The sequence below is a fragment of the Gekko japonicus genome, unplaced genomic scaffold (assembly GCF_001447785.1).
Source record: "Gekko japonicus isolate JY-2015 unplaced genomic scaffold, Gekko_japonicus_V1.1 scaffold687, whole genome shotgun sequence".
Lineage (NCBI taxonomy): Eukaryota > Metazoa > Chordata > Lepidosauria > Squamata > Gekkonidae > Gekko > Gekko japonicus.
In genome coordinates, this window is record NW_015161424.1 from 145406 (window position 1) to 165662 (window position 20257).

The 20257-nt window shown below is 38.0% G+C and overlaps 1 protein-coding gene across 1 annotated transcript in view; it reads right to left on the reverse strand.

Moving 5' to 3' along the window:
• DCDC1 (doublecortin domain containing 1) overlaps positions 1-19576 on the reverse strand; it is a 52519-nt gene extending 32943 nt beyond the window's left edge. Inside the window, exons 1-3 of the mRNA XM_015428439.1 lie at positions 19311-19576; positions 18295-18454; positions 17719-17881 (exon numbers count right to left, since the gene is read on the reverse strand). Coding sequence (XP_015283925.1) covers positions 17719-17881; positions 18295-18454; positions 19311-19576 — 589 coding nt within the window. The remainder of the gene's footprint in view (positions 1-17718; positions 17882-18294; positions 18455-19310) is intronic.
• Between the last annotated feature and the right edge of the window lie 681 nt (positions 19577-20257).

The window sequence follows — 20257 nt, forward strand, 5'->3', positions numbered from 1 at the left end:
AGGTTATTGTAGCAGATGCTGCTATTTCTGTTATGGTATATTGTATACTGTTTTCAGCAAAGCTACCATGGTTCAGACTGAAAGACATGCTAAAAACTGAGTACATATATAATTTTTTGTCTTAGGTTTAGCATTTTGTATTTCAAATATATTACAGTCCTTTTTGTAATTTTATTGGTTTTGTATTACATTTGTGAAAGGCCCATTTTTGACTTAAGAAGGATATGAGCGACTGGTATCTGAAATTGTGGGACTTCTTTTTACAGGACAAAGTTTCCACTAGCATCCTACGATCTGAAAATCAACCCGTTCCTGACAATATTCAAGAAAAATGGATGCCCCTCTTAGAAGCATCAGCACTGCAGCACATAAAATCGACACCTCCCTGTTTGCCCTGCATAAACACCAGGATTTGCTTTCTTATTTTTAACTTTTTTTAATGTTTAATTAAAAAATTTTTTTTTAAAGAAGGATATGAATTTAAATAAAATACATAACAATACAAATTGGCAAGCGAAGCTAAGGGTAACTAGTGAGTTCATGGCTGAGCCAAGATTTTAACAAGGAACTTTCAGGTATACTACTCAGACTCTTGACTACTAATTCATATGCAGGTATCATCCATCAGTGCAATCGAAATTGTATACCCTTAAAAAAAAAAAGTCAACCACAGAAGAATGGAAAAGAGAATTGTACCTTAGCATCAGTAATGTCATACATATTACTAAGCGTGAGAGGTACATCCCCCTATATGTAAGATGGAGAAGATACCAGAGTTTACCAGATAGCTCCTTGGTTTCTATAAAAGCCTGAAAATATCAATTTGAAAATCAAGAGAAAACAAACAAAAATAGGAAGTCCACATACAAGAAAATGAAAAGCAAGTTTCCAGATCTCTGAAAATATATTTAAGACTTCAAGGTATTTGATTGTGCTGACAACCCCTAAGGATCAGAGCCCAATAGTCCAAAAGCCTCCACAAAAGGCAAACTTAAGGTACAGGAGAGTCCAGTTTTGACAGATGGGTTATTTGTGATACTATAAGCAACTGAAACTAGGATAAGTAAAAACAAAAGTGTTAAGTTTAAAAATTAGGTCCATGCAGTATTTGTAAGAGAGACAATTTATGAAAGAGCAAATTAAGAAGTCAGTGTTTGACACTTACCTTGACACTTACCTTTGTAAATCTTTGGGCAATATTTATAAATACTCTACTAAAGCAGGCAAATATAAAGCAACCTAAATACTATAGAGGGAAATTAGACTAACAGGCACATTTGAAAGCTTAATTGCCAGAAAGCTTTGAATGATGTGAAGATAAATAAGTGACACAAAATATAAAAGAACAATGGGAAACAGAGGAGCAGTTGCAATAGTATGACAGAAGTGTTAACAATGGCCTGAATTCCACACAACCACTTTTTTGTTGTTGAGGAGAAAATTCTAATGGCAACTTGTCACACATTTCCTTCAAACTGAAGTAATCACAGTGGGCCAACTGTGAGCTCAGTAAGTGAGCTTCTAAAAAGAATAGCAGCCATTAATTGGAAAAGCTCTTTCTCCCATGCAGATACACAGAGGATGGGTCAATACAACTGGGTGATTATGTACACAACTACTAATCGTCTACAAAATAATTTATGTACTCTATATAAACAGCAATGGAATTATCTGTAAAACATTGCATTCACGTGGGCTCTCTGACTTTCCCAGCCAGCTCATCTGACATTAAGGGTCACTTTAAGAAACTCTTCCCAGAGTTACATAACCATAAAAATGTAGACATGTATAAAGTTTATCCCTCACACACATGCCATTGCTCAAAGGAGAAGGAAACCCCATCAATCTCCTTATAACACTGTAAAACCATGATCCAAAACACAGAGAATGGTCTTAGAAGATATCCCAAAGGGATTATGAAAAGTCGACTCAGAAGCCACGAGGGGTAAAGAAAGACTTATACTTGTAGTATCATGACTCATCTTCCTGAACAGTAGGCACCTGTCATACAAGCTTTCTTGGATGGACCCAAGAAAAGTCCCTTGATTTTCCTCGTCTCTGGGCCAATTCAGATGTTCCAAAGTCCTCATGTCTTTTACATGCCCTGTCAACAACAGACACACTCTGGGAGTTCCATGCTCATAACTTAATTTCCAGGTGCAGGTGGGCCTGACTTTGATCAGGATCATGGAGCACAAGGAGAGGGGGCTTAAGCCTTCCTCCCCACACTGTTTCCCCTACCTGAAATGGCTTTTGGGTAGCCACTATCTGCCCTGTTGGAGAAACCGACATGTATTCCGTCAATATATGTAGTCCATCCCCAGCAAGGCAAATAGGGTTAGGGTTAGTGCAGGAATGTGATCATTCCAGATCAGAAAAATTGTGTGAGTGGAAAGTCTTAAGCTGAGTTAGACTTGAATGCTGGAAAATTAATTTCTGAGCACGAAACTCCCACAGCACGTCTGTGGACAGAACATATCAGGGACACAAGGGCTTCAATGTGTGAATCAGTTCTCAGAGAACCTATCAAAATATCTATTTTATTTGGATACAGCACCTATTATATTTGGGCATTTGAAAACCATTTCCTCTTTTCGTGGTTAGTAACTTGTGCGGTTTTATGCTGCATTCTAAAATGGGTACAGGGAAGAGGCAGGAGTGGGTCTCTGAAATAATTTTAAAAAACCAACAACCTCAGTGCAGGGAATAATTTTTTGCACCCTGTGGGGACCCCCCCCCCCAAAAAAAAACCCTTATAGGAACTGAAAAGTACATATGAGTGCTGCCCTCATGATACATTAGAATTCTGATAGCAGAAAATGGCAAACAGATGTAAGCTCTCAGCTGGCTATTATGCTAAAATGTGTCTGAATCCCTAAAGGCTTTTTGGATTGTATTTAATGAATTGTTTTGTTTTTTATACTAATAATTCATGTTGGTTTTATGATGTTTTTACTTGTCAGTCAACTTGAGTAGAATGCTGGAAAGGAGTCCTAAATTATTTATTTCCTAAATAAATAAATGGTTGAATTGGGCTCAGAAGATTGAGCTACTTCAGGTGTGCATTCTGTGAACTCAGTTCCTCATTTAAAAATGTGAGGAAAGATGCCTCCTTGAAGGCAGGGAGGAACTAATTCATGAAAAATGTGGAGGCTTGCAAAAATTTCATGATTTAAAGGAGTGAGCAGAATTCCTCATGGCCCTTTAAATTGTGAGGGGACAGTCCAGGTCCAATCTCTACCACACTGCAAATCTATTAAACTGCAAGAGAAAATATCCCCTCTCAGTTTAAAGGAAGGGGGGAGAGACTGGCATCTAACAATATTCCACAGTTCTTCATATATTATTACGTTCACTGCAAGGGTGTTTAGGTGTAGTTGTGGGAAAAATTAAGAAAGTTAAGAAACCTGAGAGAAAAGCCTCTTTAACTTTCATTCTGAAGCTACTGACAGTTATTAGTACATTTTCGACTTTGGCACAAATTATTGCTCTTGGACCCAGGCCTACTGCTGGATAAGCAGGTGGCAGCCATGACCACAAGTGCCTTTTACCAACTTCGAATTGTTACCCAGCTGTGGCCTTTCCTGGGTAGAAAAGATCTGGCCACTGTGATACATGCCCTACTTACATTTAGATGGTATGTGTATTAAGTGTCGTCAAGTTGCTTTCAACTTGTGGCAACCCTATGAATTAATGTCCTCTGAAACATCCTGTCATTCTTGCAAACGGAGGACTGTGGCTTCCTTGTTTGAGTCAATTGATCTCATCTTGGGTCTTCCTCTTTTCCTGCTGCCTTCAACTTTTCCTAGCACTTTTGTCTGTTCCAGTGACTCTTGTCTTCTCATAATGTGACCTAAGTATGGTAGCCTCAGTTTAGTCATTTTAGCTTCTAGGGAGAATTCAGGCTTGATTTGATCTAGAACTAAATTATTTGCCTTTTTGGTGGTTCATGGCATCCTTAAAACTCTCCTCCAACACCATATTTCAAAGGAATCAACTTTCTTCCTGTCAGCTTTCTTCATTGTCCAACTTTCACACCCGAGCATAGCAATAGGGATTGGGAATACTATGGTATGAATTAACTTGATCTTGGTCGCCAACAATACAGCCTTATACTTAAGAATCTCTTCTAGCTTCTAAATGGCTGCCCTTCCCAGTCCCAATTTCCTTCTGATTTCTTGGTTGCAGTCTGTCTTTTGGATGACGATAGAGTCAAAGAATAGATAATCTTGAAAAAATTTCTTATAGTACACTTTATTAAATGTTTAGGTTACAGAGGGATAGTGAAGGGAAAGGAAACAAAAATAATAAGTCTTCTTCATATAAATCTTCTCTACTTATTTCACATTACAAGGATAGACTGAAATTTTAAACGTTCATAAAGGTCTCTTCATATTATATTATTTAAAAGTTAATGTCTTTATATTTCTTTCTTATCCAGTCGTAAAAAGGAGTTCATATTCCAACGAAATCTTCTTCCACTTGCCCTTTTAGCATCATGAATGATAAAATCATGAATGATAAAATATCTTTGATTTTTGTCAAAATCATCTGGTATGCAATTCAGTAAAAACAATTCTGGTCGAAAGGGTAATGAAGTCTGCAAAACTGTCTATATAAAAGTATGTACCCAGAACTTGCATACAATTTCACATGTCCACCACATACGGTAAAATGTACCCACATGTTCTTTTTACACTTCCAGCAACTATTTGGCATATTTTATACATTTTAACTAATCTATAAAACACCTTGTACAAATTCTCTTTAAATGCAACCAATTCAGTTATTTTCACATTCACTTTCCACAGTTTACTCCACTGTGCAAGATCAATATTATAACCTAGATTTTGCATCAATTTAATCATACAATATTTAACCACGTCATCTTCCATTTCCATTTCTATTAAAAATACATACATTTTCTTAATCAACTTATCATTAGATGTACATAACAATTTTTCAAATGCACAAACCAGATTTTCTATCCTTAACATATCTAGATTTAATTTGAGCCCTTGCCCACCAATCTAGATTAACACCTTGCCTTATTAGTTCTTCCTTTGTTTTTAGGGATCCTTTATCATCTAGATCTTCATATCTAAGAATTTTCTCTAGTGAAATTAGGCTTGGTTGTGAAAAGGCTTCAAGGGGTGAGAGACCCATCTTGGGATTTTAGAATATACCAATGGTAGAATCTTTTCCCTAGTTGATGATAAGGATTTTCTTATCAAATGATTTTAAAGTATTTATGCCCAGCTGCTTTCCCATACCAAAAAAAAGCATGCCACCCTATCTTTAAATCATGCCATTCTAGAGCTAAAAGTATTTGGTTTTCAAGCAGAATGCAATCTCTCATCCAGACCAAGCAGGATGCTTTATAATATGTCCTCCAATCTGGTAGAGCAAAACCAGCATTTTCTTTAAAATCTTGCAGTGCTTTCACTTTCATTCTTGACTTTTTCCCTTGCCAAATAAAATTAGATGTTAGCTTACTCATATCTTCAAAGAAAGAGTGATTGATACAAACAGGAATAGTCTGATAAAGATGATACGTGGCAATATGTTCATTTTAACAGCTGCAATCCTTCCCATCAACGATAGATGGAGACCTTTCCATCTTTCTAAATCTTCCTTAATTTCTTGGAGCAGTTTCAGGTAGTTATCCTTCATCAGAGAACTACACTTTGGAGTTAAATATATTCCCAAATACCTAGCTCTTCTCTCCAACTGAAATCCTGTTAAGTTAATTAACTCCATTTTTTGAGTAGAAGTCATATTCTTTGTTATATCCTTTGTCTTCTGGTAATTTATTTTCATCCCAGCTATTTCTCCATACTGTTTAATGTTATTCAACAAATATTCAATAGAGGTTCTTTAGAGTCTGCTGGGTCCTCCAAGATAAATACTAAGTCGTCAGCAAAAGTTTGTAACTTATACTTATGACCCTTTATTGAGTGAGGCTCCTTTGATTGTAGGATCTTTTCTAATACCTCTTGTCAAAACTTCCAAAGTTAAAATAAATAAAAGTGGCCAAAGAAGACAGCCTTTTCTTGTCTCCTTTTCAATCAAAATAGTATCTGCCAAGTCACCATTTACAACTATCCTCGCTTTCTGTTTAGTATAAATAGCTTCAATTACTCTTATAAAATCAGTCCCAAATTTCATTTCTTTCATCTGTTCAATAAGAAATTGCCAACTTAACATTATCAGAGGCTTTTTCAGCATTCAAGAACACCCGAGCTATCTGTTTCTCAGGATGGGCTTCATAGTATTCTAGTATATTTAGAACCATTCTAACATTGTTTCTTAATTGCCTTTTTGGTAAAAATCCTGTTTGGTCTTGGTGTATAAATTCTGATAGAATTTTTTTTTCAATCTCGTAGCTAAAATTAATGCAAAACTTTTATAGTCACAATTAAACAGAGAGATGGGTTGATAATTTTTAATTTCTTTTGGGTCCATTTCTTCTTTGTGAATCAATGAGATAGTTGCTTCCATCCAAGATTCAGGCAGAACCCCCTCTTCTATAACTGTCATAATCATATTCTTATATGGTAGAAGGATAATATCTTCTAGTGCTTTATAATATTTTGCAGGTATCCCATCCGGGCCCAGCGCTTTCCCCATATTTTGCTTTTGTATAGCTTCCATAATCTCCATTATTGTGAATCTTGAAACAAATTCAATTTCCTCATTATCAACCTTAACATTGAGCAATTCCCCAGTAGTCAATATTTGTGTCTTCTTGGTGTTTAACTGTAATCCTGCTTTGGCACTGATGTAATCTAGATTAGATTACTGCAATGAACTCTACGTGGGGCTGCCCTTGAACAATTCTGAAACTTCAATTGATACAGAGTGCTGCAGCCAGGATGTTGACTGAAGTGGGTCATAGGAACTCTACCATTCCAGTCTTAGCTCACTAATACTGGCTCACAGTCTGTTTCCAGGCACAATGCAAAGTGCTGATGTTGACCTTCAAAGCCCTATATGGTTTGAGACCAACATACCTGAAGGACCTCCCACTCCTTCAAGAACCCGCATAACAACTATGGTAATTGTTGAAGGCTTTGCTTTGGGTGCCCCTGCCTTCTCAAGTTAGGGGGGTAGCAACTCATGAGAGAGACTTCTCTGCCATGGCACCAAGGCTCTGAAACTTTCTGCCCAGGGAGATTCATCTGTCATCTTTTGTTGCCATCTTCTACAAGCTGGTGAAGGCTTTTTTGTTTTGCTTGGCATTCCCTCAGTGATCTCTCTTTCCTGACCAACATATTTTAACTCTGTTTTCAGTTTGTTTTAATAATGTGTCTGTGGGAGGGTTGATTTTAATGATTTTAAAATGTGATTTTACCATGTATGTTTTAGATTGTTAGCTACTTTAGTGGCCCTTGTGAGGCAGAAAGGTGGGGTATAATAAATAAATAAATAAATAAATAATGTAATGTAATAAATTTATTGCCATAAGGAACTATATCCTTTGCTTTCAGCCATTACAGAACACTGCAATTGTTTAAAGCATTGAACATCCACTATTTGCCCTTCCCTGTAAAATAAACTTGCTCAGTTTGTTTTAATTCCCTGTGTTCCTCCTTGGCTAATGAAAGAACAGATGAGGTCTGGAGGAAGTTTTACCAAGGTAGGGCAGAGCAGCTTCTGTAATGCAATTGCAAATTACCTCAGGATGTCTTTAATTTAAATAGGGTCAAGGGCTGGCAGGTAGGGTTACCTCATCTCCCTGAATGGTGGGAGAAATCCCACCAGCAGCCTTCTTCCCCCATCACCACTTGGAGAGTTGGGTGTGGCTGAGAGAATCACCTGAAAGGGTGATGCAGTGATGCCACTTCCAGTGCCACCAGCAGTGATGCCATCATATGGGAATAACACTCTACCATTTCCCCAAAGCCCAGTGGTTAAACCAAAGAGGTTTTGACAAATGTAGAGCATCACCTCTACATGAGATCACTTTCAAGTCATAATGGAAATCACATCACAACATCACAGATGAGCCCCCTCCCCAATGCTAGTAGGTCGCCTACTTCTACCACCTTTGTTTCGCAACACTACTGGCAGGTCAGTAAATGAAGTTCTAAATGGCTTCTGTATCAGCTGGGCTTGGTATATGTGGCTGGTGGGGAACTGTAGTGTTTGTTTAACGTCTCAATATACACTAGTTAGTATATTCACACTACTATAAAGAGGACACAGGCACTGCATCAAGGTTGTGCATTCATGCCAAAGCACAAGCGAGTAATTCCATGTGTGTGCCCCTCCAACATTCCTACAGGATAGCACTAGGGATGGGCATGAACCAGCTCATGAACCTTTTATCAGCCAGGTTGATAAAAGAGAACACAGGCTGTGGCAAATAAAATGCAAGTCTGTGACCAGGCAGGCAAAAAAGGAATATGAGAAGCATATTGCAAAAAACATAAAAACCAACAATAAAACTTTCTTCAAATACATTAGAAGCAAGAAATCAGCCAGGGAGGCAGTGGGGCCCTTGGATGACCAAGGGGTAAAAGGAGTACTGAAGGATGGTAAGGAAATGGCTGAGAAGCGGAATGCATTTTTTGCCTCTGTCTTCATTGTGGAAGATGAGAAGTGCTTGCCCACTCCAGAACCGCTGATTTCGGGTGGGGTGTTGAAAGACCTGAGTGAGATTGAGGTGATGAGAGAAGAGGTCTTATGACTGATAGACAACTTAAAACTGATAAATTACCGGGCCTAGATGGCATACATCTGAGAGTTCTGAAAGAACTCAAATGTGAACTTATGGCTCTCCTGAAAAAAATATGAAATATTTCTTTAAAATCTGCCTCCATTCCTGAGGACTGAAAGGTAGCTGGGCGCTGGGACGTGGGGTGGGCGGAGCCAGCCTTGCTGGGCTCGGCTCGGCTCGCGCCCTAAGCCAGTTGTTGCCTTGTGCTTGCCCGCCCACCCGCCCTGTTTTTTCTAGTGTAGGCTGAGGCTGGTCGCCTATGGGGGCCAGGTAGGAATTTTTTGCTATTACCCTGGATAGGCAATGGGGTGGTAGTGTTTTCGCCTACCTTACACTGGAGCAGTGGAACACCGGGTAGGGGCGTGGCTGTTAAATAGGTTGGTCACTTTGGCAGAATAGGGCAGCGATAAGGAAGCGGAAAATGATGAGCACCTTAAGCCGTCCCGTGTTTTGGGAAATGGGGGGTCTTCAGGAATGGCCTGCGGGCTATTAAGGCCCTGGGTGGTGAATGAGGATCCCCTCTGGGAGCCTCTTGGGTAAACTCCTCTCTGCAAGCTGTAAGGTTTCAGGGGTAGGCGCTCCTGGGAGGCTACCCGTGGCTGGGCTGCTGGTCGCAAGCCAGATTAATGGCTCAAGACCGGGGTTGGTGGCTCGCCCACATATCAGACAGGGTGGCTGGTCAGCCTGACACCTGCCTTGTCTGTTCCGCTACCTATGAAGTGCTCCCTTGCCAGTTGCTGTTAATAAATTGTATATAGTTAATAAAGTGGCTCTTGTTTGATCCAAAAACTGTTGTCTGTCTCGTTATTCCAGCTGTGGGGGCAAATACATTCCAGTCTACCATTCCAAATTATATTACATTCTACTATTCATTATGCTACCTTACAATCTACTATGGCCCTGTTCATACGAGGCGTTTTGGGCCGGGAGTGGGACAGAACGGGGGCGGAGCAAATGGGCATGATCCCACGGCAACATCTGGGAATCGTTGCCTGCCCATCCCCGATCCGTCCCTCCCGCCAAAAACCCGCACCAAAAAAGAACCACCTACCTAGGTGGTTCTTTCGAGTAGAGCGCCTCAAGCTGGACCGTGGGATCGGCCGGCGTGTCCTTGCACCGGTGCATCTCGGCCCCCGGCTCATGAACCTAAATTTGTGATGAACTGGGCCCAGTTCATGGTTCAGAAACTGAGGTTTGTGCCATCCTACCGCCACGCACCTCCTACAACCCTCCCAGGTGGCTTTAGGAGGTTTATGCAGTTCGTGTCTCTTAAAATGCCTTCTCCAAGCCCCACCTCCACCACAGAGCAACTCAGCAAGTGAACTCAGAAGATATTTAAATGCCTTCTGGATTCACCTGTAAGTCGCACCACAGTACCTGTAGTGTCTGGCCAGTACCAGCACAGCTTTCAAAAACCATTTAGAGGCTTTTAGAAGACTGTTCACTTTAAATGGCTTTTGCAAGCCACACCGCATCCTGAACCATGAACCAGTTCATTAAATGGGAAGGTTCATGGTTCATGAGACCCCACAAACTACAAACTTTCACAAACCTCCATTTTCCCGGTTCATGCCCATCCCTAGATGGCACAGTAACCATGACCCCATACTGGTGTTAACCAAAGTCAGTGTTGACCTTGCCACACTGATCCATAGCTCTGCAACCTTGAGGCTAGATTATTGTAATGCATTATATATGAGGTTGCCCTTGAAAATTGTTTGGAAATTTCAGCTGGTATAAAATACCACACTAGATTATTTTCTGGTTTGTACTGGTACAGTCATATTACTCCTGGCTGTCTTTTGGTTTCCAGGCATAATTCAAGATGCTGATTATTACTTTTAAAGCTCCTCATGGTTTGAAACCCACATACCTCCTGAATTACCTTTCCCCACATGATCCTCTGTGCCAGCTAAGCTAATCAGGCATCATAATTTTTGGAGACCACTATTCCACTCATCTACAGCCCACGCATGCTCATTTTCAGTGGCTGTACCCATACTTCACAACTGCCTGCTGGATATGGTACAGAAAGCTCCCACAATCATTCTTTCATAAAAGGTGCAAAGTGGAATTATTCTGATGCTCCTTTGCCAGAAGCTGCTAATAAATGTCTTTGATTAGCAGCTGATGGTGATATTTATTACAGGGATTGCAGTTTTAACCTGATGTATTTGAAGTTGTAGCTTGATCTATGTGTTTTAATATATTTTCAATTGTATGCCTTTATATTTTGCAAGCTGCTTTGGTCATTGCGGAAAGGTGGGATATAAGTATTTTAAATAAATAGATTTTTCATTAAACTAGAGAGGTGGGAGAATGAGTCTTGACACACCTAAGTGATTAAAATGCAATTAGTATGACATATACACTGTGTCAGTCTATGAAATACCGAACTGCCTAGACAGAAAAGGTCTACAAATTAATTCAGTGAAATGTACTAGATGGAAACTTATTTTTATAACATTGTGATTCTTTTTTTTTTTTTTTTAAACTAGAGAGGTGGGAGAATGAGTCTTGACACACCTAAGTGATTAAAATGCAATTAGTATGACATATACACTGTGTCAGTCTATGAAATACCGAACTGCCTAGACAGAAAAGGTCTACAAATTAATTCAGTGAAATGTACTAGATGGAAACTTATTTTTATAACATTGTGATTCTTTTTTTTTTTTTTAATCCCCCGAAGGGTAGCTTTATTGATTTTTTATTACAACTACGTGACTACAAAAGGAAAGAAAAGAGAGGGAGAAAAAATGGAAGGGGGGAAAAAAAATAACAAACTAAAATAACAAACCCCAGGATACAAACAGTATAAAGAAAGAAAACCCACACTATAACTAAAAACCCAAGAAAGTAGGGTCATTAACAGTTAGTATGCAGTTAGTTATAAAAATTAATGCTTTCATTAAGTCAAGGAATTTAGGAGATTAGTTAGTCCATTTTGTTGTATATCTAATTTCTTCTCAGTGTGCACATAGACTTCTTCCAGCTCATCCATAAGTCTTTTTAGTTCATAAGTGCTATTTGGCAACTCTTAGCCGCAAGTCATATGCTTCTCTGGCCGTGCCTCCTTCTGCTCCAAGTAGGTCTCTGTCCGTCTCTTCCAGGTCAGCTGCCTGGCCTCCTCCGTCTTGCTGCTCTTCCTCTTTCTGTCCGAAGAATTGCTTCAACCATTCTTCTGCTTTTAACACCGAGTCGATTTTTTCTCTTTTGTCTCTATATTTGAATTGGACCCCTTCTGGAAAAAGCCAGGAGTATTGAATTTGGTTGATCTGAAGTGTTGAGATGAGTTCTTTGTACGCTTTTCTTTTCTGTCGAACCTCAAATGGAACGTCCTTAAGGACCCTGATACTTGCTGATCCCATTTGCAGGGGTTTGTCTGCTGTTGCTTTGAGAATATCATCTCTTGTCTGTCGTCGGAGAAATTTGACCACGATCTCGCCCGGCAGTTTGTTTTGCTTAATATATTTAGAGTAAGAACGATATGTCACTTCTATCTCTGCATGCGCTTCAGCCGTTGCAATGCCGAGCGATAGAGCGATTAGCTCAGCTGCCACATCTTTCAAAATTTCTCCTGTCGTCTCAGCCACCCCTTGGAATCTAAGGGTTTTATTCGCTTTGTCCATTTGTAGGTTCAATAGCTTCCTTTCGTGTAGATCCTGCTTTTGTTCCATCAGACCAACTCTTTTCTTCAGCTTTTTAGCATCATGTGTGGTCTCTTTAAGTTTTTCATCAGTTTGGATCGATTTTTTCACAAGCTCGGTGATCTGCTGTTGCTGTTTTGCCATGCTCTGGTTTGAGGCAGCAATCAATTGGTTAAGGCCATCGAGTCTTTCATGAATGGGCCGAAGCAGCTCTGTTAGTGTGGAGAAAACATCTCCTTCCTCCACTCTCGGACTTTGAGAACCACGCCCCCCTCTTACTCCTCTCCCTCGGACGCCGGCCATTTTCCGCTTTGTTTATACTAAAGAGTGCTTTTTCACACTTCTTCAGCAAGTGCTGGTTTATCCGCAAAAAACAGCTAAGTCTCTGGCACGCTTGAGTGATTAATTGTCTTCTCCCCCTCCCCGTCTCTTTAAATCACAGTTCGGTTTGTTTACGTCTGGGATTCCTCCCGACGCCGCTGAGGGTGGGGGGGGGATCGGAACTCACTTTTAAAGCTTCTTCGCTCGTCTCATTCTCCAGTTCCTTGACAGTCTGATCACAGACTCCTTTTAATCATGCTTCATTCGCTGACCCGCTTGCTTGTCCCGATCGGCATTCAGCTATGCTCGGTAAAAACCGAGCCTCTCAGGGGGTGGACCGAATGGGGCAGGGAGGAGCGCCTCAATTCCCCGGCTTCAAGCCGTGGAAGAGGTCGCCCCTCAAGCGCCCCCGGCTTGGAGCCTCACGCTGAGGCTCACCTGGGGGTGCCACTTGAGGTGACACCCCTCCAACACCCCTGGAGCGCGGAATGCCTCCCCCGTTCAGGAGAGAGCCTCCGCCATCGCTGAAGCCATAGACCCTATAACATTGTGATTCTTTATTATACTTCAAAATGTGTAAACACTGATGAATTTAAAAAATGATGAGATGAGGCCTTGGGCAAAAGTCACAATTCAAATATGAAAGAAAGAATCCAAGGTTAATTAAAGAACTTGGTAGTTTAAAAAATCTGAAGCAATTTGTAGCTAAAACAGTATATTATAGACAGCCAATACAACTCATTCATATATAGAATCCCCTGAGTGTAATAAAAACTGATAGCAACAAGCATCAAGTAGAATGAATTCTCAAAAGTTTATTACTGTCATGTTTTAATATCTCTACATCATAAAACAGTTATCAAATAAACAATTCTGCTGTATTTTAAATAAGACGGTTAATACAAAGTTCAGACTTCTGTTACAAGCTTTCTGCATGGTGAACATTCTCGAGATACATGCATGATTACTTCATTAAACACATGTTTTTACTTGTATAAAAGGTGATTTTCCAGAGTGTAATGTACTTGCCCAATCAAGACTTTGTATTAACCTCTTCGGCAAAAATCCTGTGCTTATTATTTTAGTGTTTCAAAAGTATTTCTTTAAATTAACTTTCCACCCTTGATTTACATTGCAGTTGAACACCAAAGTTAAGCAAATTTTAAAGCTAGACTATTTTAATACTTTGTCTGAAATATGTAATAGAACAGACTTTTAGATGTAATCTGCAATGTGTTTTGTCAAAGAGCTAAATTAACACTATAAACCTAAGCAATGTTCCTCCATTAATTACAGCAAACTTAGAAGGGTATATTTCTCCCTAGGATAGATTCAGGTGGGTAGCCATGCTTGTCTGAAGCAATGGGACACAGTTTGAGTCCAGTGGCACTTTTAAGACCAAGAAAGTTTAATTCTGAGTATAAGTTTCCATGTGCATGCATGCTTCTTCAGATATCAAACAAAAGCTTATACCCAGAATTAAACTTTGTTGGTCTTAAAGGTGCCGCTGGACTCAAACTTTGTTCTCCCTAGGATGGCACTGTAAAAGTAAATTCAAATGTAAATTTTTTTTTGACATCATAAAAACAAAGTGGGCTCTTAAGTACTTGTGTTCTCTCATACCCAAAAGACAATTTCCAACAACAGCCAAATCAGCAGCGCTCCTATCCCACTTGGAGCTTGAAGAACAGAGCCCAACAATTGTTTATGCATTTTTACACCTTTATGGCTAGGCAGACCTACAATCGTCAACCTACTTGCCATTTTTTAACAATATAGTTATTATGTATTGAGATCAAGGCAGCGTTTCAAACAAGTGATTTCTTTATTAGCTCAGAACAGGACAAAACAACACACAGAACAACCCAACTATATACAGTTTGAACCAGGAAAACCACACCTCCTGGAACAATAATGTCCAATCAATGATGGGTGCTTAGACCCAATGGGAATTGTTCCAGCCGAAATCAGAGTCTTTCCGGATTGGTCTGTTTAGCAACAGCGACCAATCTGGTTGCTTAGTTTAGGATGCTGGCAGTCTAAGGAGCTTGTGGCCAAAGCTCATGCTCTACAAGTACATAACAGTAGTGTACAAGATGTTTGTGTATCTAATCTCAGTAATAACTACAACAACCCTGTAAGGTAGGTAAACATTAATAGAGCTGGTTTTGCTTAAAGAACCTAATGAATTTGGTAGAAAAGAGCAAGACTCCAGTAGCACCTTAAAGAAGGAAATATGTGGCAGGGCTCACTCTGAGGAACTGAGCAGTGACTCACGGAAGCTCATGCCCTGCCACATATTTTCTTAGTCTTTAAGGTGCTACTGGAGTCTTGCTCTTTCTGCTGCTACAGACAAACTAGCACAGCTACCCATCTTAATGAATTTGAAGTGAAATTTGAATCAAGGAATTCCAGGCTCAGAACTCAAACTGTTAATCATTACACAATACCAGTTCTGCATACTTGCAGCACAGCAGGACTGAAAATGTCTTTGGAATTAGATCTTAAATATAAATTTAGATTTATCTGTTTATCAGTAGACAAATAACTCTTCGTTTTTCATTCTTACACTGTTTTTGTACTCTTCCTATAAGATATATTTTACCAAAGAATTACTCTTTTGTTATATCATATATGATACATTTCCTCTATATTGTATATTGCAGTAACAGGTTTGCTAAGAATATGTTGACATCTGTAGTTTGAAAAAAATGTTTTGTTGACAATGTTTTAAAATTACTTTTGGAATGTGTTTAAATCATTTGGGACAAATCTGTAATAGAATTAAATTTATAAACCAGATTGTAAAAAAGACCTATTGGATACTCTTGGTGGGTCTTCTATGCATATCAGTGACTTTTTCCTGTAATACTTACCCTAGCAAAGCCCTTTTAATGGCCACACAATATGTTACACTGTGCCCAACCTCACCTACTCTTTCTTTTCTCAAAAGACAAGGCACATCTGCCACCTGCTCTAGTCTGAGTCCCAGAAACAACTGTCGAGCTGCAAAAAGATTGATTATCAGTCAAATACTATTGCACTACACCAGATTTTGGTAGGTTAAGCTTGCTGATCCAGCAAGAGTTGGTGTGAAATTTTCAGTACTGTGTGCCAACATTTTGGTGCTAAAGGAACAGCAGTGCATATGATATGATGAAACACAGCCAAAAGATGCAGACAAAGCAGAGAAGTTTATTGTTGGGAATGATGAAGTAGAGGTGATGAAAGAAATAAATGCTTAATTAATTTGAAAATGTAGTCCAACATGACTTGGAAAAAGTAATAATGCCTTACATAAACTATTCTTATGACTATACAGAATTATTATAATATTAGGTTTAACTTAATAACTCCTAAGATATAAAATAAAGTGAATATTGATTATTGTGGTTTATTTGAAAGAACAGACAATTCACTGTTTTTATATGAACTAAGAAATGACAAAAAGATTTTTGTCTAAATTTATTTCCTTTATTGAGTTAATAGACTAAAACATATTCAATGGATCATTTGGACTACATTCAAGGAGACTGTCATATCATCTGTAATACTACACTACATGCATAATTCATGAGTTATGAGTTACTTATTGCAAATATAATTTTTGCAAAAACAGAAATAAATGTATATTATAAGATTCAGCTTGTGGAATAAATAAAATAAAATGTTTTTCTTTGTAAAATGTTTATATAATATGCCTTTTAAAAAGGTATTTATGGGCACTTTGATGTTATTAATCCCTTTTTGTATGAAACAATTACTGTTCTCAAGCATAATTCGCTCAGCTTACAATAACATTTCTTTACTACAGAGTCTTCCAACATTTTCCTCTGAGCCACCAATATTCAATGCACAAGCATTTGGGCACAATTTTATTTGGCAGTGACAACATCCTTCAGTGTAATGCATTCATTTGTATAACATATTTAGACTGGTAGCTCAACACTTTCTATTGACGTATTAAGAAAAAAGAATGAAGAATATTTTGCTGTTTTTCACAAAAATTAAACACAATTGTAACTGCTATGGAAAAATTTAGAACAGTACTACATTTTAAAGCCATGATCCATAAAAATTTGCACATTAGCTGAAAACTTTGTTTTACTTAGGCCTCAACACAGTGCATTAACCTACGTAAAAAACTAGGCCAATACAGTATTTTAAAATGTAACATTACCTAAGATAATGAATTTTATTTGGGGGTCAGTGGTGTGATATTAAAGAGGATTCACTAACTCAATCCAGTTTTATGAATTTCATAATTTTAATATTTAACAAAAATATTTCAGTTAAAGTCTGATAGTAAATATTACACTGCAATATTTTATGACTTGGTTATGGAAGCCACACACAACTTTGTACCAACATGCACTGTTGTCAAAATCAAAATCTTTTTTTAAAAAAATACTTGAAAATAGCAGCAGCATAAAATTTTAAACTCTAGTCTTGTAATCTGAAAACATATACAATCAATTAGTGATAAGAGACAGTAAATTCAGATATTATGTTGAAAAAAGCTTTAACTGTCATAATTTAACATTAGAAGAGGTGCACATATAAATTTATGTGCAACTTCAGAGTGAATATTTTATATTGTTGTATGAACAGTCTGATAATTATTTTAATGGTATGTCTTAATAAAGGTCATATGCCTAAATTAATAAAGCACTCAAACTCTGAACTATTATTTTTGCTAGTGTAATAAGCCTAATGAATTGTGTCTGCTAGATGTCAGTGAAACTAACAGTAAATTCAATAATCTCTGATTTAATTTATTATATTTTCACCATTTAACCTCCTGCAGGCTCCCTAATGTCTATTCAGATCTATATTAAATTAAGCACCAATGCTAATGAAGGGCAATAAACGTGGCTGTCAGTAGATTTTTCTTTCATTAAGCACATTATCTTCTTACTGAGCTGTAAATGAGTAAACATTAGTTTTGTTAAACCATGCAAAAAGACAGGATGAAAATCATTTTTAATTGCACCCCTTAAGCCACTGACTGTGGCATTTTTTTACCTTTAATTTTTTTGAATGGATTTGAAAAGGGCTCTCCTGTTGAAATATAAACGTCAGCATCATGGGGAATGTCTATGGCATCCAGTACTTCAGTGCCGTCTGCCAGGAAGACTCGTCGTGCAGCCATATTCAGCTTCAGCTTTTCGGTACATTCCTCCAGCAGCTAAATGAATACAAAAAGGTAAGGAAAAAGGGATTTAAAATTTACTCCAGTAAATCATTTAGTCAAGAATCAAATCTTTAAAATCCAGGTCTTATATATTTACCCATATGCAGTATTTAGGCATCCAATTGCTAACTATTTTCAAGCAATGTTATCATTTGAGAACATGATGAAACAGTAACTCTCATAATTAAGATCCATATTTCTATATAATTTAATCTTGCTGTTTTCTGGATTTCATAAATTGAAAATTTGGCCCTGTGTCTGTATATTTTTGTAGCCATTGTTTTACATGGACAGAGTTTAAGGGGGAAAGATAATTACCATATACATGCATAATTTTGAAGTGTTTCATTTATTGTGAGAATCATGTTGAATATTTGTAGATACAAAAAAATTATATTAATACTTACCAGTTTAATGGAAGGTGCCACTGCAACTTTAGCAAATACACTTAGTGTACCATTCTTAAAAGCAGTTACTCTGAGTATCCAAGGCTGCCGCTTAAAAAGGTGGAGCACTTCAGAGGCCTTCCGAGCCAAGTGAAATTTTGAGCAAGGAAACTGTAAACATCTGTTGCAAAATAATTCCAGTTTAATTCAATTAAACCGTTATTAGTGCTTTTCATTTTAGACAGTGTCCCTCAAATATCATTTATCTCATAATTTCTGCAATTTAAAATTAAAAAGTACTTTTTGCTAAATTTATGGGAAAATGCAACCAACAAAGTAAATTTGTTAATATTATTTACAGTGCCACCCTAAGCAGAGTTATTCCTTTCAAAGTTCATCGACTTCAATGGACTTAGAACAGTAACTTCCTTTATAATAGCAGTGAGTTATATCTTTTCCTTTAAAGAGCCAGTAACACATATTAGAGAATTAAATAAACTTTTAAAATAACTACATGCATTTTACAGCTAAAAATGATAATTTCCTTGTAATTTTGGATTCCTCATGTCCTTATGTTTTTTATATGCTTAGAAGTTCCTGTGCTCTTCCTATCCATATTTATTGGAAATTCATTTTACTGTGTTCAGTTAGGCTTACTTTAAAGTATGTGTGCACAGATTTGCTGCCTTAGTCCCACTGAAATAGAAGTTTACTATTACCCTAATCTTCATAGACATGCACTGGAAATGGCATAACAGGTCATTTATTGGTAAACTAAATAAATGTAACACATGATAATGTACACATGGTTTACATGATTTTTCATACACACAAGAAATCCTCACAGCCTCCCCCCCCACACACACACACATTTAAAGCTGCCCTGTGAATGGAGGAATCATAAATCTTAATAAATGTTGAGCTGTCTTGTACTATAAGTTTAAGGCTGTCATTTGAATCGTCATTACTGATCCAGTTGAAAGGGGATAGAGCACAAGCAGTCATAGTTAAAAGCAACATGGAACAGCTTTGATTACCTTAGCTGACCTGGCGGAGCACTGACAGGTCTGTTTCTCTTGGATGATGATATAAGATAGAAATTGTTTGTTCTATTTGATTTGTTGCTGACTAGTTCTGATATTCTATAACTGCTCTGAACTGATTTTATTTGATGTGTGGGACCATCTTGAAGTCCTGACCTTCCTGATACTACTGATGATTGCAGGTGACTCTTAGGGCCATGTAGAAGCTCTCTTTCCTTCTCTTCAGTATTTTTATCTATTTTCTTTGTACAAGGGAGCATGCCTTTTCTGCAAAGAAAAAAAAGACAGGATGGTCTTTCAGTAGGATTAAATAACCACATAAAACTAAAGGAATGTGGGAAAGTCTGTCATGCGCAAATGCTTGTGAACAAGGTAATTAAAATGAGAGGGTAATTTCAAAGGAGAAAAATAAATGGAGTATTAAGAAACTGACACAATAAATAAAATTTCAGATTTTAAAAAAGTTAAGTCAAAGAGCAAAGAAGCATCCACTGTATACTTGAGTTGTTTTTAAATGAATACATCTTATTGCAATCAACACACACACACACACACATATATATATGTCAGTTAAAGGAAAATAAGGAGGAGGAAAATAAGCTTGTTGGAGCCCTTGCTCAGTATCCACTCTATAATCAACTTTTTATGAGCCCAGAAAGCATCACAATTTTTTGACAGAGTGACACAACAAAACCAAAAATTTCTCATGCATATATATTTTCATGTACACATAGAGGCCCAACAAAGACTCCTCTCATAAATAGGGATCTCAGTCTCCAAGTAGGACCTGTGGATCCCCCAGAATTACAGCTCATCTCCAGACTGCGTAGATCAGTTCCCTTGGAGAAAATGGATGCTTTGGAGGGTGGACTCTATGGCACTGTACACCGCTGAGGTCCCTGTCCTCCCCAGGCTCCACCCCCAAATCTCCAGGAGTTTCC